At 42.8% G+C, this 25,173-nt stretch overlaps 1 protein-coding gene across 1 annotated transcript; it reads right to left on the bottom strand.

Moving 5' to 3' along the window:
• Nucleotides 1-2,942: 2,942 nt before the first annotated feature.
• On the bottom strand, nucleotides 2,943-25,114 carry LOC104856834 (NADH dehydrogenase [ubiquinone] 1 beta subcomplex subunit 11, mitochondrial-like). Its single transcript, XM_010616337.1, has 2 exons — nucleotides 24,594-25,114; nucleotides 2,943-3,150 (listed from the first exon to the last, which is right to left on the bottom strand). Exons 1-2 carry the CDS (start codon nucleotides 25,112-25,114, stop codon nucleotides 2,943-2,945), a joined length of 729 nt encoding a protein of 242 aa, XP_010614639.1.
• Nucleotides 25,115-25,173: the final 59 nt, after the last annotated feature.

Below are 25,173 nucleotides of genomic sequence, written 5' to 3'. Positions count from 1 at the left end.
GCTGGTCTTGAACTCACTATGTAGCCCAGGCTGGCCTCAAACTCACAATGATCCTCCTGCCTCAGCCTCCCAAGTGCTGGGATTACAGGCATGCACCACCATCCCCGGCTTGAAATGTAGTTATTATAGTATAAAAGAAGCAACATTAGGGCTAGTTGAGATTGTAAGCACTTACTAGAACTAATTTATTAACATACATCCTTACAACTGCATGAACCTCAGCAGGTGTTATCAATCATAGAGAAAAACAGGTGAGTGCTATCAAACCATTTTAGCTTATCTCGGCTCCCTTTGGGGCCAAACAGAAATCCTGGCTGAGATTACCCCCATGAAAGGTTAGTGCTTTTTCTATGACTTAATCACCAGGTTCTTTTTCTTTAGATGTTCTCTCCTCTTGGATTGACCAAGTCCAGTTTTTTACTTTTAGGAAACATTGTAAAGTATTTACACATTGAACCCCCAATCAGAAGACTCCATTTATTTTGGCTATATAGTGATTGATTGATTTGGTGTTTTTGAGACAGGGTCTCATTATGTAGCCCAGGCTGGCCTTGAACTCAAAGACACCCTTCTTCCTCCCCCTCTTGAGTGCTAGAATTAAAGTCTGTGTCACCACACCCAGCTATAGATATTCTTAATTTTACAATTCCAGATTCTGATATTTCACTTAAAGCATACTTTGAGAAAGCATTTGGTTTTTATTTCCAGTTACTCAAATCATGTTTCAAAATGTTTAAATCATGCATATTTCATTTTATGCTGTTTTTCTCTTTTATCACATAGCCATGTGTATTAATCCATAGGCTATAGATCTCTGCAGAACACTCTGGAATCTCCACAGAATTTTCTTACAGCAGTGACATCATTTCTATTGCATATTATATGTTAATACTCTTTTGGCAAGTGCTTTTACTCTTATAGTATGCTGCCATTGAACAAAATGACTATTACCATACGCCGGTAATACAAATGAAAATGAAATTGTTCACAAAAATAAATCTCTATAGGAAACATACCTCACACATAGTGTTTTATGAGGTTCAAGTTTCAACAAAAAAAGATTCAGTTTGAAAAGTCTGAAATTGAGCTGTGAGAAACGACTCTAAATGTATAATTTACATGTTGAATATATAGCTATCTAATTACATAGCTATCTAATTGTCTAGCTATCTATTTAATTTCAAAGCTTAGTGTACTTTCTCTCCTGCCACAGGACTGTTCTGGTGGCCATAAATCCAAGAAGAATATCACTGCCAATTTTGTACCTTTTATTTAAATATGGAATTAAAATCTTTTTCTTTAGGTAGTTACCCACAGAAAAATAAGGCACCGATATAAAATTTAAATTGAGCCATTTGGCGATACAGGGCCCCGTGTAATGAGAAATATTTAAAATCCTGTTGAGTGCAGTTGCTTAGTAATGGAATAAGTTGGCTAGAAAAGAAAAAAAACTAGATTCTTGTTTCTGTGAAGACTTAGGCATAAATTTGGGCCTGTACTAGGGGACTTTGCAGAATATATTTTTTCATTGGAAGGGAGGTTGGACCAGCTGTACCCCACAATCCTTTCTAAGATTTTAATGCACTTCAGGCTCATTCTTTATACGGTTGGCCTTAATCTCAGAGGGCGTATAGTCATTGCGATGGGAGTATGTATCCTGAGTTGGGCAGCAGGGAAAAATCTGTCTCTCTCCTTGATGCCGTTAAAGGCAGGAGAATGAGTGGAGGGGGAGCTCCTGTAGCTGTAAAAAGCTCTTTATAAAAGCAATCATTAATTTCAAGTTTCTCCGCTTCCTACAGATCCTCAGCAAATGCTTTTTAATAGCACATAAGGATGATTTCAATACTGAGTTCTAGAGTTTGTTCTCTGCTAAAAGTGGAGAACAAACTGGCCATGTGTGGTGACACATACTTTGTGGGATCAAGTTGTTGAAGGTTTTCAACTTTAATTACAGCAGACAAGCCCTTGTGACCTGACGCCCAGATCATGATTCTCCCCTCTTGGGCTGACCTGACTGCCCATCCCCTGTCCCCTGTGACGTGCATCTGGTTGAAGAGGGAAATAGCTCCCTGGCTGCCAGTATCTGCCAAATGTCTGAGTAGTGCTCCCTTAAAATTCCCTGGAAAAGGGTCTCCTTGACCCAGAGTAAGTAGTTAACATTGTAGTTTGTTTCTGATCAACGGTAAGCTGAGCCTTAGCAAGAAAGGGACATAGGAAGGGATATTCTTATACTATCCTAGTCCATGTTTTTCTCCTCTTTGATCAGCAAGTCACAGATTTTTACCTTCAGACCTTCAGGGTCTTGATTTAGCATTCTCCACAGTGTACCCTCTTCCTTCCTGGAAAGGACATGTTATGAATACACTAGTACAAATGTAGCTTAATGTCTTGCTACTCTTAAGTATGTGCATTTCAAACTTTTGCAGATAGAATCAGCTGACAGCAGAAGTGCCTTACAATCCTTCAGGAAATTGTATCAGGCCAACCTATCTCCCAACCTGCCTTCTTTTAAGGTCTTAACCTCTAGCCTCATCCCCAAGATATCTGTCTTATTGCTTTCCTTCATTTATTTAATGCATAGTTATGGAGCTCTAATATGTGCCATGCCCTCGGCTAGGTTCCAAGGATACCACAAAGGCAAAGAAGGGTACCGTTCCTGCTTTTTGTTGTCTAATGAGAGATCCTGCCATCAGTCAAATAATCACATAAATAAATGTCAAGTTGTAATAGTGCTATTGCTACAGACGGGAAACAGAGTGCTCTGTGTGTATAACAGGAGAGTTTGGTGTAGCTGGTGGCCCCTCACGCATTCCTTGAAAAAGTTGGAGTTGAGCAGGATTAAGGGGAATTGTGGGACGTGTTTATTTCCCAGGACTGCCACAACAAAGCACCTGAACCAAATTGCTTCAAACAACAGAAATGGAGCCTTGGAGTTCTGGAGGTCAGGGTCTGAAATCGAGGCGCCTGCAGGGCTGTGATCTCCGGCCAGCGTAGGGAAGGGTCCTTTCGTGTCCTTCCCAGCTGCTGGCGTTCTCCAGTAATCTTCGGCGTTCCTTGACGTGCAGATGCACCACTCCAGGCACGTGGCTGTCTTCTCCTGGTGTCCAAGTCACCTTCTCTGTGTTCACATCTGTCCTGTCCGAAGTGCCCCTTTTGATAAGAATGTGGGCATAGCACGTTAGGGTCCACCTAATGACTTCGTTACCTCCATCAAGACCCCATTTCCAAATAAAGCACTGAGGGTTAGGGCTTTGATGACATATCTTTTAGGGTGTCATAATCCAACCCACACCACAGGTGAGGAGGAGAGGTATAGAAGAATCTTCTAGGTTGGGAAAGAGCACATGTGAAGGTCCTTTGGCCGGAGAAACATGGCCATCGTGGAGTAGAACGAGGTGTGGTGTGTGGGAAGCTGGAGACGGAGGAAAGATGAGGCCCTGCAGGATGGTTGTGGGTCTACTGGGATCTCTGTCTTTGTTGTAAAGGCGATGAAAAGTCACTGGAGAGCTTCAGCAGGAACAAGACATGGTCAGTTTGGTCCTTCGAAAACTGTGACAGTGGCTCCAGTGTGACAAGAGAGAATGTGGATGTGGTGGTCAGGAAGCTCTGACAAGAGAGCAGGAAGGAAAGGACGGGACACGAGGGAGCTGGTCACAAGAGGTAAAATCAGACACAGGGATGGGAGAGAATGGACAAGCATGAGTAATTCCTATGTTTTCGACTGGTTTGTCTGACTGGATGGAAGGGGGATTTACAGAGAGAGAACCAGGTTAGGACAAATTTTGTTGGTTAGTTTGGACATGTTGGGTCTTGGGCACTCTTCATGGAAACGTCAAATAAGCTTTAGTGGATCTGGCCCGTAGAAGACAGGTCTGAGCTGAAGAGGAATATTTATTTGTTTGTTTATTCATGGAGACAGGGTCTCACTATGTAGCCCAGGCTGGCCTCAAACTCCCAGTGATCCTCCTGCCTCAGCCTCCTGAGTTCTGGGATGACCAATGTGCACCACCACACGCAGCTAAGATCTGCAATTTCTGCACGCCCCTTCCTCCTCCTGTGTGTTTCTTCCAGTAACACTTTCAGCATCTGAGAAGCGGAGTCACTCCAGTGCCATCCTCATTTCACCCGACGGGCAGGGCAGCACTAGGCCCCCTCCCGAGTTTCCTGCTTGACTAGTCAAAGCGGCCTTCAGCATGCTGGAGGGAGGATCCCATGCTCCTCTTCTCTCAGAGGGTCCTCAGAACTCAGCAATGCAATGGCCCAGGACAGGGGCCCTTTGTCCTCTATTTGATGCTCTAATCTGGCAGCAGCTGTAAATATAACCCACACGTCAAGGCTTTATAAATCCCTTTTGATAACTGCTGTAGACTGAATGTCTGTATCCCCTCACAATTTGTATGTCGCATCCTAACTAGGAGGTCGGCCTTGGGGGATGATTGGGTCGTGAGGGTGGGGTCCTTATGAATGGCATTGGCTCTGTTGCTCCTTCACCATGTGAGGACACAGCCAGCTGACAGCTGTCTAGGCTTCCAGAAATGAATCCCCATCAGACACCAAGCATGCTCATCCCTTGATCTTGGACTTTTCAGCCTCCAGACTGTGAGAAATAAGCTCTCTTGTTTATTTTTATTTTATTTTAATTTTTTTGGTTTTTTGAGACAGGGCCTCACTATGTAGTTGAGACTGACCTGGAACTCACTGTGTAGCCCAGGCTGGTCTCGAACTCACAGTGATCCTCCTGCCTCAGCATCCTGAGTGCTGGGATTTAAACTCTCTTATTTATAAGCTACCAGTCTACAGTATTTTGTTACAGCAGACAAAACAAACTAAGATAGTTGGCTAACAGGTAAATTCTAAGACATGCCAAAATGGCAAAAGGGATGATCATTCACCCTTTTTGTGTGTATGTTACTAGGGACTGTATCCAGGGCCTTTGCACTGAGCTACATCCCCAGCCCTTTTGATTTTTTTCTTTTTCTGAGACAAGGTCTCACAAAGTTACTAAATTACTCAGGCTTGTGATCCTCCTGCCTCAGCCTCCTAGATTGCTGGGATTACAGGTGTGTGCTACCACACCCAGCTTCATTCCTGCTTTTTAAAATAAAACTATTCTTTCAAGGCAGTAAAAACAAATCATACATTTTTTTTTCAGACTCTGATGTAGTCTTAGTCTAATTTTTCTTTTTTTTAATAGGGCCTCTTGTTTTGGTGTCATTTTGGAGAGAAATTCTGAGTAAATAGAGGTGCTGAGTCCTTTAAAAACATGAAACAGCACACTTAAAGGTAAAAATAGACTAAAATCTTTCATACTTTTGCAATAAAATGTTGTGATTTAAGACAAGAGACACTGTACATTAATTAAGTGACTCACAAACACTCCTAGAAAAACATTCTGAGTACATTCAGGCTCACTTTTATTATGTGTGAATAAGTACTGTGGTAGATGCTTGGGAACATAAGAAATATTAATACTAATATTAGCATTAATTCCTACAAACATATATGAATTATATAGTGCCTCAAGAAAGATGGCATACTTTCTCTTGTTAACATTTCCTGAACCATGAGATTAGTTCACTCAAGCAGTTTCTTTTTAATTTACTTGATGGTATTTTTAGTTCACCTTATTTTATGCAAAATTATTTTTTCTGCAAATGATAATGATACTGTCCTGGCAAAACAACATTATTACCCGGACACCCTAAGCATGACAACTCGCTTCACCTCTTATTTCCATCTTTGATCACAGTTGCAGATCAGTTTCCAATAAAGATGGATTTCATTATCAAGTCTTTAAAGAAAAGCTGCCATACTTATCTGGATGAATAATCATTTTAGTTAGTTTATTGTTTTGGATTTGGTAAAACCCTTTAATGGATACTCCAGATAACCAAACAGAAGATGCTATTCTTTCATTTAACAAACATTTATAAGCTGGGCATGGTGGTGCACATTTGTAATCCCAATTCCTGGGAGGCTGAAGCAGGAGGATCACTGTGAAAAACCTGGACTTCATAGTTGAAGGCCAGCTTGAACTATACAGCAAGATGCTGTCTCAAAACACCAAAAACAAAGCAACAACAGCAACTATGAAAACAAAATATTTACTTGTCATCCACCATATGGCAAGCACCATGCACCCTCCACCTCCGTTCCTTCTTTCAAACCCCTGCTGAGCACTGTGTTAGACTCCAAGGAGCCCCTGTCTGGAGAGGCAGTGTCTCCACCTGCCTTCCTGGGCTTGCATTCTAGCTGAGGGGAGGTGTGTACATGAGTGTAGACCATGCATGCTTGAGGCCAGTGTGAAGAGAAAAAGATCAGAAAAAGCCTCACAGAGGAGAAGGTCTTGTAAAAGATTGAAAAGTGGAAGAGAAAGGTCTGGCTGAGTTGTAAAGATGCACAGGGTGGTTCATTCCAACAGCAACGCGGGAGGAAGAAGAGACGCAATGAGAGGACCCTGGGCAGGGACTAGCAATGGAGGGAGAGAAGACAGGAGATGCACAAAGTGGTAAAGAGAAGAAGCATCTCAATTCTTGGATCCGAGAAGCAGAGGAAATTAAAGGGGCCAGGAAGGCTGGGAGGACACGTGCTGATGCCGACCCGGGCCAGGGATGGTGTGGTACAGAGGAGAGGCTGGCTCTGAGACCTGGGGGCCCCACTTGAGCATGTGGAGTACTGAGAGCAGGGGAGAGTCTGGGCCAGAAATACAGGTTTGAGGTGCTACACGTAAATGACAGCTAGAAAAGAGCCTTGGGTTTCAGAGACTCTCGTTTTAATTATGACATTGACAGAGCCACCCTTTGATTTCCATTATTTCAAATTGTTCATCTCATAAAGCAACATTCCCTGCAATAATCACAGCACTGTAATGACCAAGTGGGGAATTTGCAAAATAGAATACTAAACTGGATGTGGTGGCGCACACCTGTAATCTCAGCTCTCAGGAGGCTGAGGCAGGGGGATCGCTGTGAGTTTGAGACCACTCTGGGCTACCGAGTGAGTTCCAGGTCAGCCTGAACTACATAGCGAGACCCTGTCTCAAACAAACAGTCAATATATGCATAGAGAAACCCCTGGGTCCTACCCCCAGAGGTTCTGCTATGGTAGCAGGGACACCCACTGAATATCCAGCCCCTCAAACTCAGCCCCATTTCTCAGCCCCTGGCAGTGGGTGGGATCAGGTGACGAGTTCTGACCAATAGATTGTGAGTAGATGTGACAGCAGTCACATCCTTTCTTCTTCCTTTGCTCCAGCTGCAGCAAGAGGCTTTGGTCACCAGGTGGTGGAGCCAAAAGGGAGAAGTAGCCTGCAGCCCCTACTTGAAGAATTTCCTAGAGGCCTCTGAAAAGCAGAGTGGACTTTGCAAGGAGCGGGGAATAAACATTTCAGTGTTCACTCGCTGAGGTTTTACAGTATGCCTGTTACTGCAGCATACCCTAGCCCGTCCTGATCAAGACAGCCTGTCCAGGGTAAAAGAAACCATTGCCCCAACAGAAAGTGGATGTACATTTAGCTCAGTGGTTCCACCGCCTGCCTTGCAAGTGCAAGGACCTCAGTTCAATCCCCTGTACCAAAAAGAAAAAAAAAAAAAGCCTGATTTCCAGACAGGCACTGTTGTCAGTCTGGTGCAGTGACCCATCCACCATATTTTGTGACTTGAGCAAACTGAGCACAGATGTCACAGGTACATTAAAAACTTTCCCTGAGCTGGGTGTGGTGGCGCAAACCTGTAATCCCAGCACTTGGAAGGCTGAGGCAGGAGGATCGCCATGAGTTTGAAGCCAGCCTGGGCTACATAAGTGAGTTCAAGGCCAGCCTGGACTATAGAGGGAGATTCTGTCTCAATAAAATTAAACAAAACAAACCTTTTTCAATGCCCTGAACATTAGATCTACCGTTGAACAGTGTGCCCTTCACCCAGACATGTTCACAGTAAATGTTATGGAAGGAAGCATGACTCAGCATCACTCACGTGTTAAGCACAGTTTGTTGAGCATTTACTATCGCAAGGCACAGTACTAGGTGCTTCATAGACTTTGTTCAAATTCACCTCCCTTGCGAGGTAAACAGGACTGTAGGAAGTTTAGAAGTGGTAGAGTGATTTGAACCCACATCTTTCTGATTCCAATCTTGTACTTTGACCTATAAAATCTCACTTTGCAAGCTTTACTTCTCTTACATAAAAATTATAGGAGGCCATTGCTTTGGACTAGGCTCCTGCACTGGGCCCTGACAGACCAAACTAAAACTCAAAATGGGGTCACTCATGCTAAAGTTCTGCATCACTGAACCTAAACTTTCATCTGACACCCTGAGGAATCAGGAGAGTGAGAGAGAAGAGCCAAATGTCCCAAACAGACTAGTAGCAATATGCATGATCGTGACATTTAATCTTTTGCTTTAATCCTTAAGAAAGCAAACAAGTAACCCGATGTTAAAGTGCTCGGTTATTTTCCTATTTTTCTGGCTCACTGTCCCGCCTTACTGGGAAGGTAACTTTTAAGTGGCCAATCTGCTTTTTGTTCTCTGTCTCTCTCTTTAGCACTTTTCTGTCTATAAAACCAGCCTCCTCTGCTTAGCCTGCTGAAATATTTCCTCTGTTTTGCAAAATGAAGTGTTACTTGGTTCTAGAATTACAAAGCCAACTGAAATCTTTAAACTAAATTTGTTGTAATTTTGTCCTTCGATGCTTCCTGATGCTTTAAGCTGGGGACCTACGACTGAGAGTGACTTACCTGAATCAGAATGACCTGCCAAGGTGACGGTAATACTAGAGATGGTGTCAGCTTTCCATTGCCACAACAATTACCTGAAATAATCAAATTAAAAAGAAAAAACATGGGCCCGAATGATGCCGCGTGCCTGTAATTCCGGCACTTTGAGAGGCTGAGGTAGGAGGGTCTCAAGTCCTGTCCCAGCCAGGACCCTGTGTCCAAAAACACATAGGTGCTGAGGATGTAGCTCAGTGTGAAGGTCCTGGATTCAATCCCCAGTACTGCAAAACAAACCAAAAACAAACAAACAAAACAAAAAAGAAACACACACACACACACACACACACACACACACACCTGCTTTGGAGACAACTATCTAGCATTCTTTCAATTTTTCTAAAAATAAATAGATTTTTATTTCTAAGAATAGCAAAGAAAGTTCATTTTGTGATCACAACTCCTATGGAAATCAGACTTTTCTGAGCTTGAGGATCAGCAAACCACACTGACAGCACAAATTACTTATAATAAAATTTCTTCCTTCCTTTCTTTCCCTCTTTCTTTCTTTCTTTCCTTCTTTCAGTACCAGGGATGGAACTCATCTTCTTAAAGGTTGCACTGTCTCTTCTTGAGGTGCTGGGCTTAAATTCTTCCTATTTTCTCCCAGTCGGATCCTTTTGCATGGGCTGCCTCTTTGGCACAGGTGGCTGGACAAGCCACACAGATTAAGGGACAATAATGGGCCACACAAGGCCAGAGTTCAGCCAATTAGTGGATGGCTGGTGGAAGGGATGGAAATGTTTAAGTAACTATAACAACTAACACTACAACAAACATAACAGATTACTCCAAATGTCTTCCTAGTAAAAGAAACCATTGTCCCAACAGAATGCTTGTTAAGTCAAACCAGCTGATAAAGCCAAATGTTGACAAGCACTCAAAAGGGCCTTTTCTTGTCGAATGGAGACACTTGTTGCAAAATCATTAGCTACAGTCTACAACAATTGAAAATCAGGTTAAAAATCTGCACCAAAAAGGACCTCTGTTTGATTGTTTTCCTTCCTTTCTGTAACAGGAAACAGGAAGTGGGAAGTTACAGAGTGGGACACCAAAACAGGGAAAGAGACTTACCCTGCTATTGCTAAAAAGGTTGGGTGGATGATATAATGTCAACTCCTCCCTACCAGCAGGAGAAAAGTTTGGAATAATTATGTGCAAACCCATGAAATATTGCCAACCATGATTTGCTCCAGTCCCATTTCCAAACAAAGCAGCAAGGAAGAAAAATGCCCCCGCAGTTCCAAATTGCCCCATTCCAAGAATCCCTACCTTCCCTGTGGCAGGAGCCACAAAGGAAGAAATTGAACTGGGTGAAATTTTATTGAATATGCTGTGCTAATTGTTTGAGAAGTGCTTATTCCAAAACCCTTCAGAAACCTCATCCTATGAGGTTAGCTTTTAGAGCAGTTACCTACCTGCAGTAAAAAGTAATTACAGCTGTCAGCCAGCAAATAATTGTTCCAGTGCCTAAATGAGTGGGGAATCTTCTCTAAAAGGAATTACTACTCCTGAATGAGTAGGCTCAGCCCATTGTCTCTGCTTTGCTTGCTGATGAATCTGGCCATCTGTCCACTCCTGTCAGCAAGGGTGAACAGGGTGAAGGAGCTTTAATTGGTAGAAACGAGGCGGGACAGGACAACCAGAGCTTATCAGTTGAAGGACAGAGTCAACTGCTCTATTGAGCAACTTCAATTTTTTACTCTGCTGGGCACAGGTTTCACATCCAAAGTCTTGGCCACTGGCTTCATCATGAAACTTCCAAAGCTCTGACCCTTTCCTCCCAATCTTTGCCAGTGATCACTAAACTTTATGAGGGAGTTTAGCAGACAGGGATCCCTGACACGTACCTGTGTAACAGTGTAGCGCTATCAAGGTAGACCATCTCCAAAGGAGACAAATGGAAAGGATTTGGCAGGGGAGGGGATTCCATTTGTAATAGGAAAATATTCAACTGTATTCCAGCAATGTCTTTCCAATGATACTCAAAAACCCCAAGTAGTCAGGACCTCTAAGATACCCTACTTGTACTTTCTAAAAAGCAAGTGATACTTTCTTAGACATTCCCAGTGTCACCAATTGCCAGAGGGATTGGGATTCAAAGAATCTCCTCTGCCCTGGGAGAAGCCAGGCCATGGGCCTGCTCAGCAGTCTTTGGCTGGGGTCTTGGTTTCCTAGGACTCCATTCGATCCCATGTTTAATGTAAGGAGCAGTGCTTGTTGAGGGCTCTCTTGTTTTAAAATTCTCTGGGTGTGGGGTGCAGATGGGCGATGTGATCTAGACAATGGTGGAATGCTGCAGGCAGCAAACTTTGGGGGTTAGGCTTCAGAAGAAGTCTTTAGTGGTTTCATTTTGGAGCTTTCGGGAGCTTAACTGGGGAAAAAAATTTTTTTAAAGGCTCCCACGCACAGAAGACCAAAGAGAATTGTTAAGTCCCCAGGGCAACTTAAAGATCTAGAGCTGTACATATTTGGGAGGGAATAGATTGTCAGCAGCCTGACTTCATGGCAGCTGTGTGCCTGGAAGCTGGGACCCATGCAAGTGTCTGTGCTGTCCTGGCCTCGGTGACTGTCCAGCATCCTCTACAAATGAAGAAGAGCTCTCGGGAACCTTCTGTTCATGAGCACTGCCAACTCGAAGAATGAGCCCTGTCTGCTGAGCCACCAGCTCCCTGTTGGTTTTCCAATTCGGGAACACCTGATCAGGCAGCTCATTGCCATCTGCTTAAATAACAGGTCACTGTGCACTAGCCTGGTTTTTGTTCTCTCTTCAGCCCAAGTTTAATATTAATATTTATTCATCACAGTGAACACTCAACTTGACTGAACACATTTCTCCTTAGAGACCGACACCACTGGTTTAGAATGTGTTACAAAGAAGACTTGAATTCTTTTCTAAATAGTTATGCCTGGGGTCAGTTGCATACGTAACAGTAATTAAGCAAATACCTTAGATGATTGTTTACTAATTATTAATTAAAATGTATTTTCTTTCTCCTTTAGATTTACTTTGTAATCATATTCATGAAAAATATTAATAGATGTGTAAAGTATGCCTATTAAATACGCCACTTGACTTTTAATGTATTTTGTTAAGCTTAGTGACTGCTTTTATAAATAACAATCATTGTTCCTTCTTAAAGTATATTTTTATTTATTATTATTGTCATTATTATTTCCAGTGCTGGGTATCAAACCCGGAGCCTCAGGCCTGCTAAGCAAGTGCTCTACTATTGAGCCGCACCCATAGTACTATTTTTAATCAATACACGATAATCGTACCTACTTATGGGGTGCAGTGTGTGTTATTTCAACACATGCATCCAATATGTAATAATCCAAAGTGTAACTAGCATATTCATCACCTCAAACATTTATCATTTCTTTGCATTGGAAACATTCAAAATCCACTCAACGATTTTGAAATATGCAATTGTTGTTACCCATACTTTACAAATTACAATTTGTGATGTAAGGACTAGGGGAAGAAGTCATCTATTTTTACACAGCAGTTTGCTCGACCTTTGTTTCATTTTGTTTTGTACTGAGACAGGGTCCTGCTATATGCAGTTCAGGCTGGCCTTAAACTCACTGTGCAGTCCATGCTGGCCTTGAACTTGCAATGATCCTCCTGCCTCAGCTGCCCAAGTGCTGGGATTGCAAGCATGTACCACCACACCTGGCTTGACATATTTTGCAGGCAAATTTTGACACTCCTCATCAGATATGTTATTTCCCATGTAACATTCCTCTTTCACTCTGTTAGTGTCAAGTGCCACCCTTTGCCGAGCGCTGGTGGGACACCTAAGTGTGACAGAAATCGAGAACAAGAACTTGATGCCTTTCTGCTTTTATTCACCTTGTAGAGTTCTTTTGTTGTCAAGGTTAAAAATCTTGAAGAGTGCATCATTTTTCTAGGTTTTACACTCAGTGCAGACAACTTTCCTTTGGACGTCTTTGACCTACACTCCACTCATTCCATTGTCTCAAACCAAACTCTGCATCTCCGGGCTGGGCCTAGTCAGGTGTCAGCAGTGTTCCGGGTGGGAAAGCAGCAAATGGAGTATCAGGAATAAGAGTGATGTAGGGGCACCGAGGTCAGGGGAATAGGCAGACCAGGAAGGTGGGTGAAAAGCCAAAGCAGTCAAATCTTGTATACAATTGATAAGAAAAGAGGGGTGATGTCACTGACCAGGAGGAGGAGCCTGGATGCCTGGGGGTCCAATCAGGAGGCTGAGTGACTATTGCGAGGGCAGCACAATGATAGTATTGATCAAAGTGACAGCTTTCAGTCCTTTTGGAGGAGAAGAAGGTCACGGATTCTCTAAGACTAGGATGAAAGCTGTGGGTCTTCTCAGAAAAAATAATGCATGTATGACCATACTTAATGTAATAGCACTGGTCTCTCAGCACAAAATATCAAATGATGAGGGAGGCCACTCAACCGAAGGGCTCCAGCATCTGGCCCTATTATCTAATCAGTAGCATGTTCACATATTGGATGAACTACAACCCTATGCAACCCTCACTGATGTTTTCAACGAGAACCCTGAGACACACAACATCTTCCTCATTGAGGAAGCATCCAAAAATAAACCACTGGGTCTTTAGAAGCAATAGGTATGTTAAGAACTGATGCAAAAGAGGATTCTTTTTCCTTCTGGGTCCCAACTGCCTTGGTCTGTTCAGCTGGAGGAACCAGGGCTTTTTCAAAGGGGATTTTCCTTGCTAAGGGGCTCCTGGGCGGGGGGGATCTTACACAGGCTTTATCAGGCCTTTAAGTCAAGGAGGAAGCAGGAAAACAAGGAAGTAGTCCCAAGTAGCAGGGCCTGTCAACAGGAAACAGATTGAGGGCAAGAACTGAGATCAGGCCAGACAAATACATGAAGGACAGACATTGTTGAACTGGCCCAGCCCTGTGGCACCAGAGATAATGGCCTTCTGGGCAGGGAGGAAAGAAAGGGGAACTTATTCTTACTCGGCATGGCCAAGGGGAGAGGGCACATAGTTCAACTACAATATGGCAGAATAGACTAACCAGGAAAAGTTTAGAATCTGAAGTTCTATTTTTTTTTTTTCCAGTACCAAGGATTGAACTCAGGACCTTGCGCTTGTCAGGCAGGTGTGGTGCCATTGAGCTACATCTCTGGCCCACTTTTTTTTGAGATAGAGTCTTGCTATGTAATTCAGGCAGGCCTTGAACTTACGGTGTAGCTTAGGCTCACCTCAAACTCCTGGCAATCTTCCTGCCTCGGCCTCCCGAGTGCTGAGATCACAGGTATATGCCACCACACCCAGCCTCTGTTTTTTTTTTTTTTTTTTTTTTTTTTGGTAATGGGGATCAAACTCAGGACCTTGAGATTTCAAGGCAGGTGAGCTAAATCCCCAGCCCTCTCTGTGACATTTTGATACAGGAATAAAATTCCTAAATTTCCCGAAGTGTCTTTGTGTGATGGGTATTTTGCATAACTTTACAAAGGGTTAGTAAATGCTCATTAATGCAGCTCCTACCACCTCCTCTCCAGCATATGGTTCCTTCTGTGTCTTGGGTGAGCTGATCTCTCATCCCGGAGCAGCCCTGGGGGCTCCCTAGGCCTCTGAGAATCAGTTGTGTGGCCTCTGGTCATCAGACCTATTTTTCTCCCAATAGCAAGTGTTTCCTCCCCACCCTCATCCTTTCCTTTGAATATTCAATCCGGTACGCGAGGAAGAACTCTTTCTTTTCCCTGGCACATTCAGATTATATGTAAGTTCAGGACCACCAGGCAGAGTGGGCTGAGCTGGCTGGAAACAGCTCCTTGTCCAGGAGGACTGCTCGGAATCCCAGTGCCTTTGCGTTTGCCAGGCCTCAGATAGTCAGCTTGCTGGTGCTGCGGAGCCCATTTGAGCTTCTGTCGCCTCGCCAAGGGCTTCTCGCCCTCCCGCTGTTCTAGCACTTCTGTGATTGCGGTGGGGGCACAGCGAGGCCTCTTCCAACCTTTCCTTGCTCAGCTCACCTGCCTGCGAGTTTTCCAGCAGGGTCCATGTTGCATGTGAGGCGCCCCTCGGGCGATGACACAGGTTTTCTAGGAGATGAACACCCTTCCCAGTGAATGCCAGCTCTGTGTTAGGCACCCTTAATTCCCAGAGTCTAGCGCTGGGCTAGAAGCCCTGTCCGTGCTTAAGAAAATAGTCAAAGAGGCTGGGGATTTAGCTCAGTGGTTCCACCATCTTGCCTCACAAGCGCAAGGACCCGAGTTCAATCCCCAGTATCAAAAAAAAAAAAAAAAAAAAAAAAAAAAAAAAAAAAAAGAAAAAAAAATAGTCAAAGAAATCATATGCATGGATATGGTTAGGGCTTAGTGTGGAGCTTAACTCACTCCTGGCAGTTCTAAAAGTTTGCAGGGTAATGTGGCAATGGTGTCACTACTTTGACAATCTCAGCTGCCTCTTGCCAGTACCTTGGATCCTAAAGGTCCTTGGTATTTTGGTTCTATGCATGATGATGATTTACCAGAACTCAGGACCGGAGGACAGATCTGCCTGTGCATCCTCACTGGGAACAGTTTGTTTCCGGAATGTAGCACACAAGCCCACTAATATGGGGTCCAGTGTCACTGGCTGGCATATCAAAGTTAATAACGTAGTCCTTTGTCTTTATTGCTGATCCTATTTAAAAGAAAATCTCCCCAGCACAGTTCATATGATTGTTCAGAGTCTCATGCCACAATACAGTAAATGAAAAACTAACAAATAACACCCAAGGCAGTAAGTAAATCACCAAGTTCATTAATTCAAAGCACTGAGCATCAGTTTGTAGAATGCCATAACACGGTATAAAGTAATGTTACTCGACAGCGTAAGAATGGTCAAGTGGGAATTAATTTTATTTTAATTTTTAATGCACTTTTGACTGCTCAAAAATGATTTTAAACATTAACATAATTTAATCTGTAGGCTGGCATTTATTAAACCCTTGATTTGCAAGCAAAATAAGAGACATGTATTTTTAAAGCATTAAAGATTCAGTGATGATAATTAACTTGAAGGTCAAGGAGGAAGCCATTGTCAGCACATTCTGCAGAACCCCCCTAGATTATGCAGCCATATGCTGAAAGAATGGGAAAAGTTGCCCTCCGATGCTTGGTATTTTTGAGAGATGCTAAAAGATATTATGCTCTCACTTGTTCCGATGAATCAGTTAGTTAAACATTTGAGAACAGTGGAAACCCGGGGAATGAATTTCCATCCTAGATGCCACCTTTCAAGGGCAGATCTACCAAGGACAGATCTGGCTCTTCTGCATAAGCCGGTCAAGCTGCATGGGAGAAGTTCTGTCCATAACATCAGCTCACCAAGGAGGCACAATGGAAAACTACACCAAAATTCCACTTCCTCTCCATGACTGTGACCCAGGGCCCCACACCCATGGTAGGCAAGTGCTTCACCACTAAGACACATCCCCAGCCCTTGCTGAGGTCTTTGAGAGCTCAGACTTGAATTTTCATCTGTTAAGTGTAAACATTCACTCAAAGGAAGTAGTGAATTGAGATGATTTTTCACTACAGAGGTGACACATTGGGGGATGAATAAAGTAACCGATAAACCAGAGAGGCACTGGACCAATCTTTTTTCTTTCTTCCTAGTTATGAGTGGGTTTATCTGTGGATTTCTACTTAGTTGGCCTTGAAATTGCACACGGAGTTCTGAGCTGCTGAAAAAATTCACTTGCTTTGAAATTTGGTCAGTGTGATGTCCACTCTAATAGATCCTCTTGACTTGAATTCTCTGTTTTCACCAACTACAATGATCAAATTAACAAAATAATTGCTAAGTATCCACTGTGCACACCCATAGATTCTACTGGCTATTTAATTATTTTTTTTGTTTTTTGGTGCTGAGAACTGAACCCAGGGCTGCATACTTGCTAGTCAGATAGATACTCTACCACTGAGCTATATCCCCAAAATTATTTTTTCTTAACTTCACAGTTTTCCTGAAAATGAATCCTTTCCACTCTAGATTATTCTCTGCCTCAAATCAGTGCTCTCCCCCCGCCAGTACCAGGGATTGAACTTGGGACCTTGTGCTTGTGAGGCAGGTGGCAGAACCACTGAGCTAAATCCCCAGCCCATAAATCAGCAGTCTCTTGATGCTACATCTTACAGAGCCACCTTGCCTCATATTTTGCAATTATTCGTGCAAAAAATTACAAATCATAAAATAAGATTTATTTATTGTCTTCCTTTGTTTTGGTACTGGGGATACGAACTTGGGTCCTTGCACTTGCAAGGCAAGCGGTGGAAACACTGAGCTAAATCCCGGGCCCAAGATTTATTCAAATAATCCTGGAAGAAATAAAGTTGGGGCTGATCTGTCATCTTTCAAAATAATCTTCTCCTTTATTATAAAGATGAAAATATTTCTATTAATCATAAAAGAGCAAAGTCGAATATGTATATCACTCATAGTGCCATTACCAAGACATTAATGAGGTATACTAACGTCAATATTCAAATACACATATACATTTCTCCAGAAAGTGTGGTCAAACTAAAACTGTTGTTTCAAGGCCTTCTATTTTTTTTCTCAAATTTTTTATTAGTACATATTTGTGATACATAGTAAATAAATTCATGGTGGGGGGAATTGTTACATATACATATCACATCTTGATCCTTTTTATTTCCCCTTCTATTTCCCTTCCTTCCACCACTCCTGTCCCCAAATCCCCTTCCAATCTTTCAAAGAAGCAACTCTGATTCATCAACCCTTTGTATTGCTAGAACCTTTTAAAAAAGCCTGTCCTAGTTGGGTGTGGTGGCACACGCCTGTAATCCAGCCACTTGGGATGCTGAGAAAAGAGGACAAGTTTGAGGCCAGCCTGGATAGGCTGGCAAAACCCAGTATGGAAAGAAAATAAAAAGGGCTGGGGATATAGCTCAGAGTTCCTTGGGTTCAACTATATCATAAATCACCGCAGCTTTCCACATTAATGAGTAAAAACTGGCTTTGTCACTTTTAAGCTGCATCATACTTGACTGTATGAATACTTAGGTTTTTCCCTAAATGTGATTGATGCATACATATTTAAGATAAATTCCTTTAAAAAGGCTTGCAACTTAAAGTATTTCCTTTACCTCTTTCCTGTTCCCTCCACCTGTCCTTTTTTCCTCCCCTGTGATTTTTCAATACCTATCATCAAATTCTCTTGTAAAAGTTACTCATCTCCCCAACATCAGTGTATAATGTTTTCCATTCCCCATATAGTGGTATTTTCAGTCTTTTAAATCTTTGCTATTATTTATTGTGGTGAAATTTGCACTTCTTTCATTATTATTAAGAACACTATCTTTTCACATGATTAGTTGCATTATCTTTTTTAATTAAATGAATTGAATTTTCATTTAATTTGCTCATTTTACAGGAGTCACATTTTCAAAGTTCATTTATAAGGGCTTTATATACGTCGTAAGGTATTAGTCACAGAAAGTGTAAGTAGTTTTTTAAAAAGTTGTTGTTGCTTAGCTCTTTATAATTGTCTTTGGCAGTAGTTCAGCAGCTTTACACTTTCATCGATTGGTGTTTCCTTTTTTAGAATTTCTGGCTTTGCTTTTACATTTAGAAAGATCTTCCTTGCCCCAAGATTTTAAAAAATAATCTTTATTTTCTTTTCACAAGTGTTCTAAAAATATTTAATCCCTGGCCCTAGAATTTATTCAAACCATATATTAAGAACCATACATATAATTGTTCCCTTCAAATAAAATTCACATCAAAATTATTAATTGAATAATCCATACTCTTTGAAATAGTAATGATAGACAAAATTTTGTTTTGAACCCCTCTTTTATTATGTCTGTCTAGTTTTATACCAGTGTCATATCATTTACCTGACTACAGATTACTACACTAATATATTTTAAACCTGCGAGGCAAATTTACTTGACTATTTTTTTCTTTTCTGGTGCTGACAGTTGCACATCTGTAGCTCTTTTTCTATTTTTTTATTCTGAGACAGTGTCTTGCTGCTAAGTGTCTAAATTGCCCAGACTGAGCTCACACTTGCAGTACTCCTGCCTCAGGCTCCCAGAGTGCTGGGATTACAGGCCTGTGCCACCCTGCCTGGTTTGGGACTGGCTTTTCTAGCTTGGTGGGGTGGGCTAAGGGATGGTACCTTTCCATTGGATCCTGAGTGCGTCCTCATGTTTAGGACATGGCCTCCTAGTGTAAGATATGGGTCGGCAGACATTCATACCATTGGAGACACCTGGAGCTCCTCCAGCTCTTACAGCGTACCTGGCTCTTGCAATTGGGATAAGAGAAGCGTGTGTTCCACACATTGTTAGCAAGGGAGGATGGGAAAACAGAGATGTCTCCCTCTTTAGCAGCTCGTGGACCAAGGCTCAGCAATCCGTGTGTCTTGTCCAATGAGGATACCTGTCCTGTTTTAGTTGCCGTGATGAAGGGGGCTAAATGGAGGAAAGAGTGGTGTCTTGGTCAGACTAGAATTATATCCAGTCCTCTGTGCAATCTCACTCCTGATGATGGTTTCCCGTGGCCTTATTAGCTGCTATCAGTGAAGGGAGGAAAGGGTTCATTGTCCTCTCTCATTTTAAGGTGGGCAGCCCAGACTGATTTGAGAAAGAGGGCAGTGCAGACTAAGAGTGGTAAGGGGATGGCTGTGCGTGCGTGCGTACGTGTGTGTTTATGTGAAGGACTGATGTGAAATCTTTATTATTGCACTTTTTTTGTTGTTGTTGTTACCAGGGATTGAACTCATGACCTTGCACTTGTGAGGCAGGTACAGTGCCACTGAGCTAAATCCCCAGCCCTGCTGTACTTTTCTGATAGTGACAGTGACATCTTTTTTGTTGTAATCTCTTCCTCACCCAGTGCGAGGTTCACCCTATACAAAAGACAGATTGACAGGAGAAGAGAATAACACGTGTATTCAAGCACAGTGTTATATGACACAGAAATGAAAACTCAGAGGCCCAGAGAAACCTGCATTTTTTTGGGGGGGTTTGAGACAGGGTCTCACTATGTAGTTGCGACTGACCTGGAACTCACTATGTAGTCCAGGCTGGTCTCAAACTCATAGCAATCCTCCTGCCTCAGCCTCCCAAGTGCTGGGATTACAGGTGTGAGCCACCATGCCTGGCCTGAAACCTGCATTTTTATGCACAGTGGTGCAGGGGTGTGGCTGAAGGGGTGACAGGCTGAGGGAAGTCAGTCAGGCCTGTGTGTGCAGGGCCCTCTTGGTGTCTCTGTACCTCTCTCCTCTCCTCTGGGGGTTGGGAAGGCCACCTGTCACGTGAGGGTCTTCGGACCTGCTTTCAGGGGAGGCAGGTCACAGTACTGTCCTGCAGCCAGGATTCAGGGGACAAAGTTGGGAGATGGCCAGAGAGTGACCTTTCTGTATCTCCAGGTTTCTCAGTTCACTTAAGCTTAGTGATACCACAGTGTCGTATTTTGGGGGTACTGACATTGGGTATTTTCATTCCTGTAGAAGAAACTTGGAACTAATATTTTAAGAGGTTGGACCTTAAGAAATCAGTAGAAAAATAAATGGTTTAAGCAAAAAAAAAAAAAAAAGCAGAAAAAAATTTGCCCTTCCCTCTCAATAGTGGTTGGCCTTGGGGAGAGAGTGGCTAGGAAGTGGGCTTGGCTTTCAGTTTGGTAAGGAGTATGTAAGGACTTTGTAATATTTCTTTCTCTCTCTCCCTTCCTTTCTTCTTTTCCTCTCTATTCCCTCCCTTTGTGTTCCTTTCCTTTACCACCTCCTTCTTTCTTTTCTCTCTCTCTTTCTTCTTGTTTGTTTGTCTTGTGGTGGTGCTAGGGATAGCACCCAAGGCCTCATGCATACTAGGCAAGTGCTTTGCCACCAAGCCACATCCCCAGCCCATTTTTCTTGTTTTTTGAGATAGGGTTCTCTATGTAATTCAGGCTGGCCTCGAACTTACTATAGTGTACACTCTGGCCTCAAAGTCCTCTTCTTTTCTCTTCCTCTTTTTCGTCTTCTCCCTCCCGTAGTGTTGGAGATCAAACCCAGGGCCTCACACAAGCTAGGCAATGACTCTACCACTAAGCTACACACCCAACTCTAATATTTTATTTCTTTTACATAAGTTGTTCTCAGCATTACTGACATTTTTGGCAGATAATTCTTTGTGGCAGTGGCTACTGCACGCTGCAGGATATTCTGCACCCTGCAAACACACGCACTAGATGCCAATAGCAGCCCTTAATTGTGACAACCAAAAATATCTCCAGAATAATTCTTAGCACCTCATGTTGAGAACTATGATTTAAGTAAAAAGCAAATATGTACCAACAGAACAGGCAAAGGAAGAATAAGAAGAAAACGTTAATGTGTTAAATTGGGAGTAAGAATGGGAACATGATACTTTTATTTAACAATTTTTGATACTTTATTATTTTCTGCATTTAAATTCTACTAGACTCAAGAAAACATATTTCTTTTTAAAATTATTTATTATTGATTGATTGATTGATACCAGGGATCAAACTCAGGACCTCGTACTTGTGAGGCAGGTGGCAGAACCACTGAGCTAAATCACCAGCCCAAGGAAACATACGTCTTCAAAAGACCCAAATCCAAATTGTATGTGTTGGTACACACTTGTAATCCCGGCACTTGGGAGGCTGAAGTACAGCGGACTGTAAATTTTTGGCCAGCCTGGACTAATAAGCAAGACTCTGTGTGAACCTCCCTTCCCCCAAAAAAGACCCTAATCTTATAGTTGCCAATAATTGAAAGTGAAATGTCTCCAATAGACTGCTATCTCGGTTCCATGACACGCTGGGCACATCGTTGCAGAGGCAACCTCTGGGATCAGTTCTCTCTCATCTGCCACTTCACATGCTTATTTCACAGGGATTTCTGAAATTCATCCTCAAAACACCCCGTTGGCCTAAAAACAAACTCAAAAAGAACAGCCTGACTTCTGATTGCTGAGTGTTGGCATGGTTTATTGATCCTCCTGCTTCTCAGCACTCTGCGACACACCTTCCTTCACGTTCTACCCTGGCTAAACCATTCTTTCTACTGTCACAGACTGATTTTTCCGGGACACAAAAATCTGATATCCCCTTACTTAAAATCCTTCAAGATATACAATATGATAAAAATACAGTGAATATTTTAAAAAGTTATTACAGTAAAAGACTCGTTGCCCCCCCAACGCTCCCCCTTTCTCTGAACACACTTATCCCACTATTCTTACCACTTTTTGAAGTGGTTCTGGAGTCCTCTTTTGAGAGGGTCTTAACTTGCACTACAGTGGCTGCTTATTGATTCAAAATGTTCACCTTTCATGGTCATTTTGACTTTGGGGAACAGCTAAAAGTCACACAGTACCAAATCTAGTGAACAGGCTATATTATGTTTTTATGAGTCTGCTTTCTGTTGGATGGCACTCAGCAGCAGCATTCTGCATATTTCGATCACATCTCATAAAGACATTCACAAAAGAGGACCTCCAGAACTGCTTCAGAAAGTGGCAAAAACAATGGGATGAGTCTGTCTGAGGCAAAAGGAAAATACTTTGAGGGGGATTAATGGCAATGGCCTTTTATTGTAATAAAATTTTTAAAATTTTAAAATTTATTGTATATTTTGATCACCTTTGTAAGACCAAGCAGAGTGCAATAATTCAATGCAATGCTCATGAGAGCCACCCCCAGTTAGCACATACTCCACAGGTTCAAGGGACGGTAGCTAGAAAAACAAAAACAAAGGAAGGAAGGGAGAGAGAGAGAGAGAGGGAACACGCCCTGGCAAAAAATAACCCAAAATAGCATTTGTCTTTGGATACTGGAAATATGATTAGTCCCCATCTTTTTTTATACATCTCTATATTCAGAACTTCTTCTGTATTATGTTCAAAATGTTAGGTGAAGGTAGTTCCTTCTCTGCATCCCTAAATAAGTATGCAAAAGGTGAAAAAACAATTTAATTTGCATACTTCTTTACAGGTTGAAAAGGCACTTTTGCTCTTTTTGGCAATGAGGGGAGAAAAAGAAAAGAATACAGATGGGGAAAGAGATGATCAGCCAACTCCTGCTACCACACTTGAAAGATACCCACCCACAAGCCAGGAGAACTGCCAGAGAGAAAAAGGTCAACAAGATGAAGGAAGATTTAAGTGCAAACCGGGCCAACCCAGATCTTAAAAGTCACTTTTCTAGTCAAAGAAAGGCAGTCTGAATAGCAGAGATTTAAACTATTTGTGTATTTTAAAATTATTTTTTAAAAATGCTTTATGTCGTTTCCTTAATCTCTTTCATTATCAATGTAACATTAAAAATCATGCATTAGGGGCTGGGGATTTAGCTCAGTGGTTCTGGCACCTGCCTCACAAGCACAAGGACCTGAGTTTGATTCCTGGTACCAAAAAAACACAAAAAACAAAAAAAACCATACACTGGGCCAGGGTTGTGTAGTTCAGTGGTAGCGTGTTTTCTAGTCTTCGGCAACACAAAGGAACAAAACCACATACCATTTTCCGTAAGAGCTATGATGACAACAAAAGCTTAAAAAATCTTCCAGAGCATCTTGGAGCCAGTCATGGTGTTGCATACCTATAATCTCTACTCTGGGAGGCTGAGGCAGGAGGATCACAAGTCTGGGCAACTAAGAGACTTGGTGAGATCCTATCTCGAACTACAAAACAAGGCTGGGGACTTAGCTCTTTGTAAAAGATCTAGGTTCAATCCCCAGTACTAGAAAGAAAAAAGGCCCCTTTGAGGGATTAAGAGTGAGAGCAGAAGCTACCCAGAAGATTCATTTAAGGGCTGGGGATTTAGCTCAGTGGTTCTGGTGCCTGCCTCACAAGTGCAAGGACCCAAGTTCAATCCTTGGTACCAAAAAAAAAAAAAAAAAAAGATTCATTTAACCTTTTGAAACTCTGGTTAATCTGGCAGAGAGGTGCTACAGTCTCAGCTACTCAGAAGGCTGAGAATCACTGAAATCCAGGAGGTCAAGACCAGTTTGAGCAACATGGCAAGACTTGTCTTAAAACAAACAATGCAAAACAAATAACTGCGGTTAAAATCATTTTTATCCAAGGGTCTTATAAAATGTTTGAAGCTTGAACACATGAGCCTCTCCATAAGTAAACCTGAGTGTTATGGCTTGTTTAGATGTCTCCTCGAAGCTTTGTGCAGTCATAGGTGGGGCTTTTTCAGCTGGATCTAGAGTGTGTGACTCTGGGATTCATGGTGTAATACTAGGATCAAGGGCACTAGGATTAAGGGTTAAGTGTGTGAGTGATACCTGCCCTGAGTAGCCTGGATAAGATGTAAGGGAAAAAAAGAGCTGTGGTCGTCCCTTGCTTGCTTGATTTTGCTGTCTTCTGCCCACCATGAACTGTTTCTTCTCTGCCATGCTCCAGGCACCATGCCTTGGAACCAGTCCTATGAACTGAAGCTGTCATGCCCAAGGGATAACCCCGTGAAACCACTGCAAAGAACAAAGACATAAATCATGTCCTAGCAACTACAGTTCCAGGAAGCCTGATAACACCAGCAACCACCACCAATTCCAAGAAGCCTGACCTCTCTCCATCCCCAAATTCTTCAAGGCAGCAAACTCTTCCCCTCCCCTTTAAAACTTTTGTTCTCACCTCAGCCTCACTCGCTGATGAGTTCCCTTTTCCCAGACTCAGCCCACTGTGTGCTCTCACACAAGTGAATATTGGTTGGTGTCTGTCCCCTGCCATTTGTCTCAGAAACAAAAAAAGCAACCAAGACAGCAAGTTCTTCTGATGCTAAGTTTAGTATTTTTGCTATTTTTTTCAGTCTCTTTAACTATTTGCTCTGAGGTGTGGGCAGAAAGGTGGGCAGCAGGTGAGGAAGGCGACTTTCTTGAGTACCACGCTGCTAAGTCATCCTCTGGCAGCTGGATATTGCTAGGGTCGAAGCAGTTGGACTCCATGATGGGGCGGCCTTTGGCCTCTCGGTACTTCACAAGCCTCTCAGCTTCTTGGCGGGCCCACTCGTGCATCCTGTAGTGAGGCAGATAAGTCACAAAGGTGGTGCCAAAGACGAGGACAATAGAGAAGCCAAAGAAGAAGACAACACGCATGTTCCAGAGGTCGACCACAGGATCCTTGTCAAAACCATGAGAGTCTCGGTTCTTCTCATACAAGTTTTCTTCCTCTGGTGCTGGATCCTCTTGCCATTGGGAGGCCGGTTCTAGTGCCTGCTTTCTGGCCACAGTGGATGGAGTGACCCCGGCCTTGGAGGATTCCCAGCAAACGCGGGTAGCCAGGAGCCTACGCATTGCTGCTGCTGACGAAAGGCACTGAGTGCACAACCTCAACATTCCGGCTGCCATCACTGAGTACGCAGCAGTTCGGGGGGGGGGGACCGGAAATGGGACTGCGCACAGCTGCA

This window comes from Fukomys damarensis, unplaced genomic scaffold (assembly GCF_012274545.1).
Source record: "Fukomys damarensis isolate Sample0158 unplaced genomic scaffold, DMR_v1.0_HiC HiC_scaffold_21, whole genome shotgun sequence".
Classification (NCBI taxonomy): Eukaryota; Metazoa; Chordata; class Mammalia; order Rodentia; family Bathyergidae; genus Fukomys; species Fukomys damarensis.
Note: the sequence above shows the minus strand (reverse complement) of the source record. Positions and strands in the feature narration are given on the sequence as shown.

Bases quoted from the DNA above. Each gene is read 5' to 3' on its own strand.
- LOC104856834 (XM_010616337.1), bottom strand. From the start codon at position 25,114: ATGGCAGCCGGAATGTTGAGGTTGTGCACTCAGTGCCTTTCGTCAGCA. The intron at 3,151-24,593 runs GCAAATAGTTAA...TCTTATCAAAAG, and splicing joins CTTTCTGCCCACACCTCAGA to GGGCACTTCGGACAGGACAG.